Source organism: Limanda limanda, chromosome 2 (genome assembly GCF_963576545.1).
Source record: "Limanda limanda chromosome 2, fLimLim1.1, whole genome shotgun sequence".
NCBI lineage: Eukaryota > Metazoa > Chordata > Actinopteri > Pleuronectiformes > Pleuronectidae > Limanda > Limanda limanda.
The window spans coordinates 28,976,088-28,991,933 of NC_083637.1; the positions used below are offsets into that span (position 1 = coordinate 28,976,088).

Consider the following 15,846-nt stretch of genomic DNA (forward strand, 5'->3'; position numbering starts at 1 on the left):
TTCGGATTTAATGGGATGAGTTCAGTTTATTTTTGACGGTCTCTGTCTGCAGATCTTCTGTGCGGGACACCACTCTTCCATCAATCATCTCCTCAATCACAACTCTAGTCCTCTGGGTAATGACTGGTAGAGGTTCTGAGGAAAATCAAAAGCAAAATAAAATCAGTCGAATATTTAATTAAAGAGGCAGAGAGCTAAAAAATGCAATGGCGATATCAACTTACTTTTGACCTCTTGGATCATAGTCTTCTGCACAATGGTGGCACCAGATTTGCTGGAAGAGCTGAAGATGGAGATTATACAAATGGGGTAAATGAGTAGTTTGGCATTTTTGTTTATACACTTTTTGCTTTTTTGCTGAGAGTTAGATGAGATAGAAGGAGCTGACTAAATGTAAGATAACAAATGTTGTATTTGTAGTTGGTGGTCAATTGCCATCAGCGGGAGCATTTAGACATCATAGGGCTATTCCCGAAATGTTTGACTATTTCTTTATTATACTTATAATTTGTGTGCAAAATTTTCTTAAACAGTATGTGCAGATTCTTACCCTGTATCCTCTCCATCCAGCAGCCTTCGGTACTCTGCGATCTCCATCTCCAGCCTGGTCTTGATGTCAAGAAGCTGCTGGTAATCGGCGGACTGCCTCTCGATGTCCGACCTCATCTTGCTGAGCTCACTCTCTAGGTGGTAGACCCGATCCTGGAGCTGGCTCAGCTGCATGCTGTAGCTGGACTCAGTCTCAGACAGTGTAGTCTCCAAGGCGGATTTCTGCACAGGACACAAAACAACAAGGAGATATAAGAAGCCTCCCGAGAACTAATTGCTTGTTTTCAGCTTCCTCTTTTGATTGTGTTGCCTGAGGCACAAAAAAAGTGACTGGCAGGTTTTGTCACTGTTATTCATAGCATGTCTAGTCAAACATGTTGTAAAATATGTTACTATAGCATGTGTGGTGAATGCACTGCAATAACACAAGATCATAAGGTGCAACTGGTTGGCAATACTTGTGTTGTATGGTAGTGAAGAAAAGGAAATGTATGAAATAATGTGCTGCTGCATCTGTTCACGGGGTGTATGCCATACCAGGCTGAGCTGGGACTGCAGCTCAATCTGCAGAGACTGCAGGGTCCGCTTGAGCTCGTTGATCTCGCTGCGGGAGCTCTGGAGGATCTCTGTGCTGGTTGACACTTGCTTGTTCAGCTCATCAAACTGAAGGACATTGAATTGGACATGAAAATGTTCAGAAAGCTATTCTGGCTATAAGATCATTATTGGATTTTTTTTTTTCATGAGGTTTTATGTGTCATTCGTTCCGCTCCCACTCACCTTGACCTTGTACCAGGCATCCATTTCCCGGCGGTTCTTATCGGTGATGCCCTCATACTGAGCCCTGATCTCGTCCAGGACACCGTTCAGGTCTGCCTGGGGCTTGGCATCCACCTCCACGTTCACAGAGCTGGTATTCATTTGATTGCGCATGGCTGCAAGCTCCTGCAGGCAGAACAACAATTAAAGGTCAGATGTAAAATGTAAAAGATGCAGGGAGAGCCAAAGAAGGATTGAGTAAAAGAAGGTTCAAAGAACCCGTTTGGAAAACAGCTAAATTCCTGCGCTTAAAAAAGAAATATTGTATTTTTAAAATAAACAATATCTTTGGTTTGGCTAACAGATCCTCAATTTATCTGATGTCACCAATGTTTGCTAGTATTGATTACATTTAAAATGGATGATAATTTGTATAAATAATATGTATGTATATATTGAGGAACAGTATGGAGTCCCTTTTGCAGCATCTCCATCAGTGAACCGACTGTAGGAACTTCTTCTCTGACATGTCGTGTCATCAGATGATGACTCTCATGACTGCTTGTTTTACGGCTGCACCCTGCGGCCTGGGGCAGCATGTGCTTCCACATACACAGCTTGAGGGCACAGCAGACAATTCAAACAATGTTTGTTTGCATAAGTAAAAGATGGCATCCCTAGGCTTTTGGCAAATATATGACTAACTCTCCCATGAAAAACTTTTGTAATATTGTTCTTAGCCTCTTTTCTCAGGAGCCAAGGATGAATGAATGGATAATGCTCCCTTCTGGTAAAGTAAAGAAACTATCTATCCTTTAAAAAAGATTCAGGAAGATACTGGGGACGGGCTCTCTGAGATAGTTTGATGTTATTGCTGGCTGCAGGAACCTCACCTCTGCATGGTTCTTCTTCAGGTAGACCAGCTCCTCCTTCAAGCCTTCGATCTGCATCTCCAGGTCAGAACGGGCCATGGTCAGGTCATCCAGAACCTTGCGCAGTCCGGAGATGTCCTGCTCCACAGACATGCGCATGGCCATCTCATTCTCAAACCTGCGTAGGAAAGCGGCATCGACATTCATGTACCTGCTCAATTACTGTTAGAACTAACAACAAAAGCAGACACGGTGACACTGTGCCAAAACCAGTCCGACCGGTTTGATCTCTGTTGACCGTTACACCCCTGTGTGTGACTATATTTCCACTACGTCTGGAATGACTGAACCAGTCACGTTAAAATACTGCAGGTCATTACATTTTTTAAAATAGATTAAAGATTATAATTCCTGATAAACCACTCACTTGATCCTGAAGTCCTCTGCTGCCAGTCTGGCATTGTCAATCTGCAGCATCAGCCTGGCATTGTCCTGTGTGGCAACATTTATCTAAAAAAAAAAAAGAAGCAGCATTGTTAGTCATCTCTTATCCACAAAGATATGTTGGTGATTCATTTGCCCAGAATGCGGGGCAACGAGGTTTCTTTTGATCTGCAGAACAGAGCCATTTACGCCTGAGTGGCACTCCACTGTAATTATTATAAACCGTTGATGGCATCAGGTGATAAGTCATACTAAACTTTACTTTTAATATGGTGTGCTTGCATTTTAAAGTGCAGCAACTCCAGTGACCTTGCAAATGCACATACTGTAAATCCACCATGGTGACGTTTTATGAATGAATTAAATGATTGAACAAATTAACCGATCCTGTTCTGAGTTCACACGACTGACTTAACGCAATATTTACACATACAGTATGTCAATGAGGAATCATCAAGGTGGGGCAATAACTAAAGGTGTTAATCTTCAACATGTCATGTTAAATGGAGGATGTTTTATTTTTATCATATCAAACATGATTTTCTGTAAAAGATTCAGGAGTTGGGGGCAATCAATAGATTTTTTGGTAGATTATCATTTGTTTGTGTTTATATAATTTTAACGATGATTTAATGATACTTATTGACATTATATGTTATATAGAAAGTTTAAGGAGTTATGAGACACAAAATAATATCACCTGTGGATTATGTTCTATTGTAATGATGATTCTTGACTTTATGTAACAGAAGTCAAGTTGAGGTTGGGTAATGAAACACATTTCATATATGACAGTGTGTGCGGACTGGGCCGCTCACCTTGTTGCGCAGGTCGTCCAGGATAGGCTGGTACCTGCTGTAGTCCTTCACAGCGGGGGCCTGCTTCTCGTACCACTGGCGGATCTGGAGCTCCAGCTGCGCGTTGGTGGTCTCCAGGATGCGCACCTTCTCCAGGTAGGTGGCCAGCCGGTCGTTCAGGTTCTGCATGGTGCCCTTCTCGCTGCCCGAGATCATGTTTCCTCCGCCACCTCCTCCCCCGAACGCAGACATCAGGTTAAACCCGGCGCCGATGCCGTCGGAGGCGTAAGACACCCGGATGTTTCTGCCGCCCGCGCCGCCATGGACGCTCGACCCGCGCTTGGAGCTCGCCATGGACGGGATGGAGGAGTAGGACATGGAGGATAATCCAGAGCGGTTGGACACGGACATGGTGGTTTGTCTTCTGACCGTGGGGTTGGACTTCACTGGAAATGGTCTGAGCCCTGGAGAGGTGCGGAGCAGCTGGTGTTGAAGGCAGCCCGGAGGATGCGTTTTTATAGCGCCTCCCTGCAGATGGGTGCGGCCGAGCAGGTAGATGGAAAGATGCTTCTCACCCACCATCACAGGTGTGACCACAGGGCGTGGTGAGCTGCCCTTCAGGTTTCCTGTCCGCCATGTCGGAACCACTGGTTCATTTAAGAAAGGGGTGTGAGTCACTGACAACTTTCATGTCAGCCGCTCTGACAGAGGACTGGTTTATCTTTTGGCAAGAAGAGCTGGGGACAATTAGCCCATTTAACACAATGATTTGAACCGTACATTTATTACTAAAACGGACTAAAACTTCAATACCCAAATGTGTCATTGTTTGAATTTGAAAGGTGACCATTGATTTTAAAATGTATAACTTTGAATATTCAAACTACATCAATGTTGGCAGACTTATTGTGTCTGTACGGGTGCTTAGAGCTAAATGCTCATGTATTCATGCTAACATTTCCATAAGGACTTTCTCTAACATGAGCTGCTTTCAGACATGGACTGACCCTCGGGTAATCTCTGGACATTCTCCGCTCAAGTTTCCAGGTGAGCTGTCTCCAGCCAGCCCCATTTTAAAAACTGTCCCATGAGCCCATGTGAGAATACAGCAGGCGATCCTCAGCAGGAGTCACTGCGAGCCAGTGGGGGGTGACGGACATGCGACAGAGGCAAAAATGAAACAAACAAAAATGAATACATCTGCCTTAAGATAATCTCCTGCTATGTTCCTGTGTGAAAGACAATCTCTGGAGAAAATGAGTACCCAATTCTTCAGACATTCTCAAGTAATATTTTACTACCATTACTGCCTTCTACACAAGATTGTGGTTACTGTGTTCATGAGAAGAATTTATATATCTACTCCCCCTTGTGGTACTCACAACTTCAGATCGCACAATTCTTTTGAAATTAGCTCCATGTCCTTGAGTTGTGACGTGTTTGCTGATGTTTCGAAATGGGGCAGGCCATGGGATTTTTTTTAGTTGGATGATAAGTTGATGTACTGTTATTTTGGTTAAATAGAGGAATTTTACTTTCCCGCTAGCTTGCTAACGTGATAGCCTTTGTGGCTTCTAGACAACTACATACAGTGTAGTGTACACAACTTCTCAAGGCATAACTAACTCATGAGTAACATGTGATGGCAACCCATGTTCACATCTTACATACTGTGTTAGATTTAAAAGTGAAGCCAAATCATCTAGATTGACCCCTGGTGGCTTGCTGCATTAAGTCATAAAATCGATTTCCTCCATGTTAGTGGATGGGACATAGACCAGATTAGGTATTTAATGCTAAATATGGGGTTAAACCTAATGATTAACAGCTCATGTAGTGGCAGGTATATGATGCCTCACTGCCACAGCACGAACGCTGCCATGGAAACTCTGGCAGCAAATTACATCAAAGGTGTTGGCACCTGTACCTGGTTTAGATTTTCCAAATTTCTGTACTGGGGGAAGTAGAGATGCCTTGTCTATATAACTTCATACAGTTGATAAAACGTAAGTGTTTGTAAACATGATCGCAGTGTTGCCAGGTTGCCTGGAGGCCTGCCATTGAGTGTTCTTGACTTGTCATTAATGAAAATGATATGTCATTGTTAAGTGTAGGCCCATCCCTCCAAGATGATAGAGTTAATAGAAAACGTATTTGTTCCAGTTTGCTGCCTCGGGGGCTGCCGCTGCTATTCCATGAACTGAGCCCAGATGAGCACCTGTGTGTATTTTTCCATTTATGTCGCAGATAGTAAAAGTAATGTAATGTAAAAAGTTGGATCAGTGACTCAACCTTATTCTTTTCATGTTTGCACATAAATGATCAGAAACTCAATAGGAGATGATAGATTTGTTAAAATGTAGATTTAATGGGCTTTTTTTCTTTATCTGTTTTACTTGAACTTTAAACTCAGTTATACTGTGGAATGTCTTGCAAAGTGGCCATGTGAGTTTTTCTTTTGTACTATGTAGTATAGTTTCTATTGGCCTGTAGCTGTGTTGACTGAAATTTGTGTTCGGAGCTTTACAAACAGACCACAGTTTGATCAACTGTTAGCTCAATGCCCCTGATATTTGACAATGTCTCTTCCATCAATGTGTCTTGTCAGAGGGCTTTCCTTTATATGTACAGTCTTTCTTATTAATGCTATAAGGAAATAGTACAACTCCTGACAAGGGAAAACAGAGTTTTAACCAAAATGTGAACTTGGATTTAACTCAAATCATAAATAGGTTCCGTGCTTCTTCCACTGTCCCCTTTTATAAAAAGACAGTGGCCTGCAGCTCTCTATTAGACAGAGAACACTTCGTGCCATGATGTGGTTTGATTGTATAAGGCTGGTTTGTGTTGGCCAGTCTGTCAGCAGATTTTAATTCGGATCACCTTGAGTTGCCAAAGGTGTAATGCAGAATCTAATCACAAAGCGTGTTCACCGATCACCCAGTGGCAGATGCACAGCATTGGGTTGTATGCAACTAAAATTCTGACCACTGATGTTCACAGGTATGAAATTTGATATATTTATCTGTTGAAGATAAATATGAAGAAATGCTTCACAGTGCAGACAAAAGTTGATCTTGGCAGAAATAGCGGCATACACCTATACTTTCTTTCTTAGCAGCTGCCAAGGGCCACTCACTCAGAAACTCATTAGGTTCCAACTCCCACGAAAAGTGTTTGTTTTTATGACTGCAGGCATGTATCCAAATAAACCTGCAAATCATTTCAGTTGTTCAAAGCAATATCCATTTGATTGAACTTAATTAAAACTGACTGGCAGGTTTTATGCTGTAGTTAATGGGTGAAGGACCAGTTGCCATTCAGTCAGGTGACAACCTATTTGGGGCTGCTGTACAATAATTGAGGTAACCTCTAGATTTCTGTGGCTTCATCCCACTGACATGAATTATCAGACATGCATCTTCTCTACGCCAACATTTTAGTAAAGGCTAATATTTTTAAAACAATTGCAATTAGATACAATTAACAATAAGAGAAAAGGTAAGCTGAAACTGGTACTTCAGCTCAAAGCTATATGATCAATATTTCCAAAAGTTACCATGTGTTATGTAAGAGTGGGAACTGGTATTATCACCCGATTCTGTGATTCCCTCACTTGTACAAAGTGTCAAGGTAAATTTCAGCTGTGTCCTTTATACCGTGTTTTAAGCTTGTCCTCTGATATCTTCCTTTGAGGCGTTCATGCTCTTACGGACACCCTGGAAAATGGTGGATGAAGATTTAGAATTTCTCTAGTTAATAATGATTTCATATTTTTGTCATCTTCATTTCTTCTTAAATCACAAAAACCTAAAAAATAAAATTGCCATAAGCACATTGTATCAGTGTTTACTATTTCAGCCAGAGAAATCAGATAGGCTATTTTATTTTGAAATTAATAGTTGGAGCTGTTATTGGTCGTGATATTGGTAGAAATCGACTTAAAGATGTCAATAAACAGGAAATTACATTAAAAACGATAAACTACATATTTTTATTATCTAGTTTATCGTTATATCATTTTGGTCAGTTTCATGAAATGTCTGCATGACAGTTGGTAGTGTTTAGGCATTTCTTAAATGAATCTAGAAAACTGTGTAAACTCTCCAACTAAGCTCAGATACATAAATATGACCTGTCTGAGCTTTTGTGAGGTTTGAATGCTCATATTTAAAAGTCATAAACAATTAGAATGCTCGCTCTATGGACCAATACAATGAATAATAGTTGCAGCCCCACATATTTATCATGATTCTGTACATATTTAGTGTATTTGTTTTACTTCCTCTGCTGTTACACAATGCCTTGAAAGTTGTATTACACTTTTAAGTATTAGGTTCCTCATTTTGTCATGTTATCATGCACTGGCGGAGTAGACCAAACAAAGAGATGCCTCTGCTCAGTTTAACTCGTAACTTTCCCCGACAAACCCCTACTCCATCAGCCCTTCTGCTGACCGCACTCACTGTGAACATAAAGTTCACATCCCGGACTTGTTTGGCTGAGACATTTGCCCATCCTTGCTTTACGCCTCACTGACTGACTGTGGCACTCCTAGTCTAATTGTTATTTTTGAAGTGTTGTGTAAGCCCTAGGTGCTTTTTCAAAACTGTCAAACTGATTGTGAAAAAGATAAAAGTTTTTCCTGCTCTGTTGCAAATATTGAATGAGAATTAATTTAATATGAATAGGATTTAATAGTATGAAAACAGCAATTAACACAAATTGTGAATGTCCATGCATGTCCATGTTCAGTTTGATTCATCCTTTACAACCTTGAGAAAAATACTTTGAGGTCATTGTCTTTAGGATCGTTTTTCCGTTCCGTTCTGTTTTCTTGGTCCCTCAGTATCATCTAAGACCTTGAGTTAAATGGAAAAAAGCAGTCATCAAAGTGGACGTTAATGACACATAATGAGTTCTACTCTGCATTTCTTGTAATTTTCATACCACTTCCCCAGCCGTTGTCAAAAGGAGCCACCCTGCGGGTTCATGCATGTGTCACTTTAATTAGGCTGTGCCCTTCACTTTTCTTCCTTGTAAAGTTGTAAGACACCTTCCAAAATATGTCTAAAATATGTGTGTCTTGTATGTCTCCCAGACTACAAACTATGACATGTAAGGTATGATGAGTGTCTGGTTGTCTGTGATAACAAACACACACTTTGTCAACTTCCCATGGTATGATCAGCATTAAAGTCTAAGGTGTGGAAGGTTTGCTCTATGCAATGAAAAGAGTAAGGGAATGTTTTTGGCTGGAAATGTGCACGATCTGGTTCTGACAGTGTTTATCGGAGGAGGATGTGTTTATTGGAGACTGTGGAACTGCGTGGCTAAGGTGCACATTATGAAATGCTCACGTGACATTTAGGTCTTCCTTAACTGCGTTCGGACATGAGCTTAACTCGGACATTTTTCCAGAGGGGCTGGATGTGAGAATGTAGATGTCTGAGTGAGAGGCTCCTGTTGCATTGTTCATGTGTGAAAGACAGACCCCGGAAAATTCCAGTCCAAAATTGTGCAGACAAGGGACTCTAACTAACGTCTTTATCTTTACCATTATTTTGAAGTTGCTATCATTTCATCAAAATGTCTCTAGCTCTAATTTCCAAGAAGAATACATTATACAAACTGTAAACCTAAGCATGTTGGCAGATTTTTTCAGTAGGGCGCAAGCAGGAGAAACTCAGATGCAGCCCCTCTGGGGAATGTCAGAGATTATCCAGAGTTCACCTCAAGTATGAAAGCAGCTTTAATGTTTTTTACTTAAAATGTTTAAATCTCTACATATATGTTAGTAATCACATAATTTTGTCATTAATTGGCAAAATTAGTGTATGACATAATCTTACACCAAAATCTCATTTATATATCAACACGGTACGCAACACAGAGCTACATGTATGTCGGTTTGCTGTTTGGAGCTGGACAGGAAGTGTGCAGTGGTTTATCAGAGTTTTTCTTTGTACATTTAAACAAAGTTATTTTCAGTAGAAACATCAATAATGAGGTCTTAAACCAGTGTTTGACGGTTATAAATAAGTAGGTGCCACAGGTTGACTTGTGTGGTATTCTAAGACCTGCTGTTATTGCCTTCACTGCCTCTTGCACTGGAAGACAAAGCACATGAGACAAGCTTCAGCCTAGCATAGTCCCTACAGTAGTGTCTTCTAAAGAGTTTATGTGAAGATAATCCCTTCTGTGGTTTAGGATTTAAACAACAATACTCTCGATTCAGCACTCAGGTGACTTGCTTACAGTATCATGTAATGACAAAACTCTTCTGGCATGGACTACGTTTTATAATTGCTAGAGAATGGATCAAAAGTGTTCTGTTTTTATAACAGGTGTCTCTTTTGTCAAAGTCCTCCAGTAAAAGGCTCCTTGTACAGAGAATGAGGGGTCAACTGAGTCATGATCAAAGAGTTCCTCAGCGCCCACCCTTAAGGGGAACAGCAGCAGACAAATCTAACGTCCCTCTGTTCAGTGTTAAACTCATGGGTTTGGGAAAACTTGGCTTGTTTTCATTGTCCTGTAGATCGTGTCCAGCTCTGAAGCCTTGCCTCTTCTCCTTCAAAATTTGTCAAACAAGTCCCCACCTGCATTTTCCTTTTGTTCTTAGTTACATGACTCCCCCGACCAAACACTGCGGCTCATGCCGTGCAACCGGGGCTATTTCTTAGATCTTTGTGGGAGTAACATGACATTAAGAAAACAAGTTTGGTGGCATTCCTCATTAGCAGTCACAGCAGAAATCATCTGTCCCAGACATTCAGAATAAAGCCACATACAACGCCCTGATGGGTGTTGTTTTTCCAACTGACAGCATTATTACTTGCATTGTCATCATCGCCACCTTCTTGCCAACAGGAGGACACTTTGCTGAAAGGGTATGGGAGTGGGATGATGGTGACAGTCCTGTCTGGCATTGTTGTTAATGAGCCTTTGTGTGTGTGTTGTTTTTAAATCTATCTATCTATCTATCTATCTATCTATCTATCTATCTATCTATCTATCTATCTATCTATCTATCTATCTATCTATCTATCTATCTATCTATCTATCTATCTATCTATCTATCTATCTATCTATCTATCTATCTATCTATCTATCTATCTATCTATCTATCTATCTATCTATCTATCTATCTATCTATCTATCTATCTATCTATCTATCTATCTATCTATCTATCTATCTATCTATCTATCTATCTATCTATCTATCCTCTCTTTCTCCGAGACAAATAGCAGAAAATCACAAGCCAGACAAACTGTCAGACAGTAAAACCAATATAAAACGTTTGCTTTCTTCTCCTCATCTATCTTTTCTCCTGGGAAAGAGTGAAAGTCTCGACAGGTACAATATTTGTGCAATAGTTGGAACAGGTAGAACTCCAGGCTCACTTGTCTGAATTTATAATCCCCACATCCTGTTTTTTTAGCAAAGCACAAGTGTTTGCCCAAGGGAGGAATACTTGCAAATTCACAAAGGTGTTTCTTTGAAGTCGAGGTAGGCACAAAGACACAGATGAGAGAAGGAAATTAAATATTCTCCCAACAGTGAAACATCTATAATGAAATATTGCATGTCAAAAAAAAAAATGGAAAAGAGCAAGACTTCTTTATGAGTTGAGTGATACAGAAAATCAACACGGAAAATGCATGATGTAGTAATAATAATAATAAATTTTATTTATAAGGCTCCTTTCAGGACACTCAAGGTCGCCGCACAACAGTCAACAGCACAGTCAAAACAAATCTCTAAAATGCACAAAGCAGAGCAGCAGCAGAACAACAATTTTGGCAGACAGGAACATTAAAATGTATACGCCTGCCTAAACAGGTGGGTTTTGATGTGGGATTTAAAAAGAGCGATTGAATTTGGGTCAATGTTCCTGATGTCAGGGGGGAGGGAGTTCCAGAGGTAAGGGGCAGAGCGGCTGAAGGCTCTAGATCCCATGGTGGACAGATGGGCTCGGGGGACGGTCAGGCTGATGGAGGAGGCAGACCTGAGAGACCGGGTAGGGACATTGATATGGAGGAGGTCAGAGAGGTATGGAGGAGCGAGGTTATGGATGGCCTTAAATGTATGGAGGAGGATTTTATACTCAATGCGGTGTTTAATAGGAAGCCAGGGGAGTTGATGTAGAACGGGGGTGATGTGACTGATGGATGGCGTTCTAGTGACGATACGGGCAGCAGCATTTTGTACCAGTTGAAGTTAATGGAGGAGTTTGTGTGGGAAACCAAAGAGAAGGGAATTGCAGTAATCCAGGCGGGAAGTGACAAGGGAGTGAGTGAGTGGCGGAGGCAGTTGATATTGCGAATGTGGAAGTAGGCGCACCGGATGGTGTTGTTGATGTGGGTATGGAATGATAGGGTGCTGTCGAGGACGACACCCAGGCTCTTAACCTGAGGAGAGGGGGAAACCGAGGAGTTGTCTATGGTGAGGGTGAAACTGGGCTGTTTGGTGAGGGTGTGTTTGGAGCCAATGAGGACTGCCTCAGTTTTTTCACTGTTCAGTTTGAGGAAATTGGAGGAAAACCAGGATTTGATTTCCTGTAAACAGGCACAGAGGGAGGAGGGTGGGAAGGTGGAAGTGAGTTTGAGGAAACGTAGAGTTGGGTGTCGTCCGCGTAACAGTGGAAATGGATGTTGAATTTACGGAAGATCAGTCCAAGTGGGAGGAGGTAGATGATGAATAGGATAGGCCCAAGGACAGAGCCCTGGGGGACACCAGAGGAGAGGGGGGATGGTTGGGATGTGAATAATTTTAACTGGATGAACAGAGTACGGCCATGGAGATATGAGCGGAACCAGTCTAGGGGTGTGTCAGTTATGCCAATTGAGGCTAGTCTGTCAAGGAGGGTGGAGTGGGATATGGTGTCAAAAGCCGCGCTCAGGTCGAGAAGGATGAGGATGGATAATAGTCCGGCGTCAGCTGCCAATCAGGAGGTCATTTGTGATTTTGAGGAGGGCTGTTTCTGTGCTGTGGCGGGGGCAAAAACCGGATTGGAACTGTTCGTAGAGGTTATTGTTGGAGAGATGAGCATGGACCTGTGATGCCACTTCCTTTTCCAGGATTTTTGAGAGAAATGGCAGTTTGGAGATGGGGCGAAGGTTATTGAAGTTGTTGGGGTCTGAACCAGGTTTTTTCAGCGTCGGTGTCACTGCAGCAGATTTAAGAGAAGATGGGACAGAACCAGAGGTCATGGAAGAGTGGATAATGGCAGTTATCAGGGGCAGTAGAGGGAAGGCAGGCTATAACCAGGGAGGATGGCAGGGGGTCAAGTTGGCAGGTGGATGATTTGGATTTCCGGATGGCAGAGGGGAGTTGGAAGCATGAAAGTGGTACAGGGAGGGGGGAATGGAGAACTAGAGGTGCTGGACAGTTAGACATGTGAGGGGTCAGTTGCTGGTGGATAGTAGCAATTTTTGTGTAAAAAATGACATCAGGGCGTTACAGTGGTCAGTGGAGTAGAAGTGTGGGGGAAGGAAATCGGGGGGGCGCAGTGTGTTGTTGACCACTGAGAACAGGGCCCTAGTGTTCCCAGCACCAGCAGTGATTTTATCTGTAAAGCGTTGGGATTTGGCTGAGAAGAGGGCATCTTTGTATTTGATGATGTGAGCATGATACATCTGTTTGTGGATAGTGAGTCCAGATCTTCTGGAAAGCCGCTCCAGCTGACGTCCTTTGGCTTTCAGCTGATGTAGGTGAGAGGAGAACCAAGGGGCAGGGTGGGTGAATGAGACAGTGCGAGTTTTTAGGGGAGCAAGTGAGTTCAGCAGAGTTTGAAGACCATTATTGCAGAGAGAAACCAGATGATCCGGGCTGCATGGGTAACTGATGGTGGGGAAATTGTCAATGCCTGTTCTGAAATCAGCTAAATTAATGTTTTTTATGTTACTGAAGGACATAACATGTGACTGTTTGGTTTTGGATAGTGTTAAAGTTAATTTAAACAAAACAAGAGATTGGGAGATCGACAGCAGAACAGTTAAAAAGAGTAACACCTGAGCAACAGACCACGTCCAAAATATGACCTTTAGAGTGGTTAGGGAAATCAATATATTTAGTTTGAGGCCAAAACTGTCCAGGCAAGAAGTGAACTCCTTAGTGAAGGCATTATTAATGTTGTCCATGTGAATATTGAGATCACCCAGAACAATTAAATTGGATGAGAGTGAGCAGATGTGGGTAAGAAATGTGGTGAATTCATCAATGAAATCCTTATTAGGTTTAGGTGGACGGTAAATGTTGGAGTGGGTCCATTTAATTGTAAAGCGACAGATTCAAATGACTGGAACGCCTGCACAGTGACAGGTGAAACCTTCCAGGTCTCGCGGTGAATTATCGCGAGACCACCTCCTCTGCCGGTGAGACGGGGTTGAGAAGTGTAAACAAACCCAGGTGGAGTAGACTCATTCAGCTGAGAAAAGTCATTGGGTTGCTGCCACGTCTCCGTTAGACAAAGAAAGTCATACTTGCGGTCGAGGAGGAGGTCCTGTAATAGTTGTTCCTTGTCAGTGAGGGAGCGGATGTTAAATAATCCAAGATTGATGTCACTGTGTTCGTTGGAGAAGCCAGCGTTAGCCGACCTGGCTAGGCTAGCTAACGCGTTGTGGTCCACCTACCTGGGGGCATTTCTCGGAGGTCGGCAGCGGGATGAGGACCAGAAGGAGCCGATAGCAGTGGAATCATCGATGTGGTAGCTTCGTCCGGATCCACGTGGGAGTACCTCCGGCAGGGAAGGCGGGCGATGTCCAGGAAGTGGTGTAGCACCGGCGGGGGAGCAGACCGGAGGAACCGAAGCTGTAGGAGCTCTGTATCCATGTATTGGATCAGGGTTAATGCTGGTCCCATTAGAAAGGCCCACAGCGAGTCTGAAAATCCACACGACGAATAGGCAGATGCCTCGTTCACCGAGTAGCAGGAGCAGGAGCAGTGGGTAGGTGAGAAGAAGCCAACACGCTACATGTACGTTTGAGCAGACTAAAACAGGATACTGATAAAACCGATCGTATTGACAGTAGGATCAGGATAGAATCAAACAGTACCACGTTCGCCGAGAGTAGATGGTCTGCTGCAAACTGTGCAAATAATCATAAAATCATTAAAAACAACCGGAGAGCAGCGGCAGCTAATCCCGCCAGCGTTCACTCAACCTGCTGCTTTATGGAACTCTATGTTGATCTCCATCAGCCATCAGTAGTATTTGTGTGTAGCAGTATATTTTGTTGAGATAGCCATGTCACAATTATTCAACCCCTATATAATATTGTGGTTTTAAAAGCTGTCTGACAGTTTTTTTGTCCTAAAGTGGAGTTGAAACATAATTAAGCCTTTGGGAACTCTTTACTGATCCTTAATTTGCTGCAGCTGTGATATTCATATATATAAACCCCACCCATGAAGGTATTCAAGGTGAGTTGCAATCATGGGAAAGACAAAGGAGCTTGCAGAAAAGCTGAGAGAGGAAATTATTTCATTACACCTGAAAGGCCTTGGGTAGAAGAATATTTCCCCAAAAAATGTTATTCCAAGAGACACAGTTGGGAACATTATAAGGATGTTTAATACTTCTGGAGCAGCTTCAAACCTGCCTGGCCATGGAAGAAAGCCCAACATTTCATCAAGGGCCCTCAGCAACTAAGTCAGAACAACTCAGATAAACCCCCATGTGACTGCAAGACACCTACAGGATGACCTGATGAAGGCTGGTACAAGTGCTTCAGTGGCAACTATAAGATGTGCACTGAATAAACAAGGACTCCATGGCCGGACTCCAAGACGCACTCAGCTCTTGACCACAAGGACCATCAAAAGTCGACTAGAGTATGCCAGGAGGAATTTGGATAAGATGACTGAGTTTTGGGTGACAGTTCTCTGGACTGATGAAACCAAACTGGAACTGTTTGGACATATGGACCAGCGGTATGTCTGGCGTGCAAAAGGACAGGCTTATGACTAGAAGAAAACCATCCCCAAAGTCAAGCATGGAGGTTGGTCATTGATGATGTTGGGCTGTTTTTCGGCAGCAGGAACTAGCAATCTTGATCGTGTACATGGCATCATGGATTCACAGAACTTTCCAGAAAGACAATGATCCAAAGCCCACCGACAAGTCAACCAAAGCTTGGTTGAGAAAAAGATCCTGGAACGTCCTGGAGTGGCTTTCTCAGTCACCAGATTTAAATCCGATTGAAAATCTTTGGTTGGATTTAAAGAAGGCAGTTGCAGCACGGAAGCCATAAAACATCACTGAGCTAGAGGCATTTGCACGTTAAAAATGGGCAAACATTCCAATTGAGAGGTATCTTTTATTGTTTGATGAGTTTTTTTGTCATTTATTGTCATTATCTGTCATCCACATCACTATAATGTCTATTGAGGTGAGGGGGTTGAATATTTCCGATTGCAACTG

The 15,846-nt window shown here is 42.5% G+C and overlaps 1 protein-coding gene across 1 annotated transcript; it reads right to left on the reverse strand.

The window, feature by feature from the left end:
- Positions 1-546: 546 nt before the first annotated feature.
- Positions 547-3,799, reverse strand: LOC133022055 (keratin, type I cytoskeletal 13-like). The gene is made up of 6 exons (XM_061089072.1): positions 3,443-3,799; positions 2,608-2,690; positions 2,202-2,358; positions 1,330-1,494; positions 1,087-1,212; positions 547-771 (listed from the first exon to the last, which is right to left on the reverse strand). The coding sequence occupies exons 1-6, from the start codon at positions 3,797-3,799 to the stop codon at positions 547-549; spliced, it is 1,113 nt and encodes a 370-aa protein (XP_060945055.1).
- Positions 3,800-15,846: the final 12,047 nt, after the last annotated feature.

Coding starts and splice junctions, on each gene's coding strand:
- LOC133022055 (XM_061089072.1), bottom strand. CDS start 3,799: ATGTCCTACTCCTCCATCCCGTCCATGGCGAGCTCCAAGCGCGGGTCG. Junction 2,691..3,442: donor TGGACGACCTGCGCAACAAG/GTGAGCGGCCCA, acceptor TTTTTTTTTTAG/ATAAATGTTGCCACACAGGA. Junction 1,495..2,201: donor TGAAGAAGAACCATGCAGAG/GTGAGGTTCCTG, acceptor TTCTGCCTGCAG/GAGCTTGCAGCCATGCGCAA.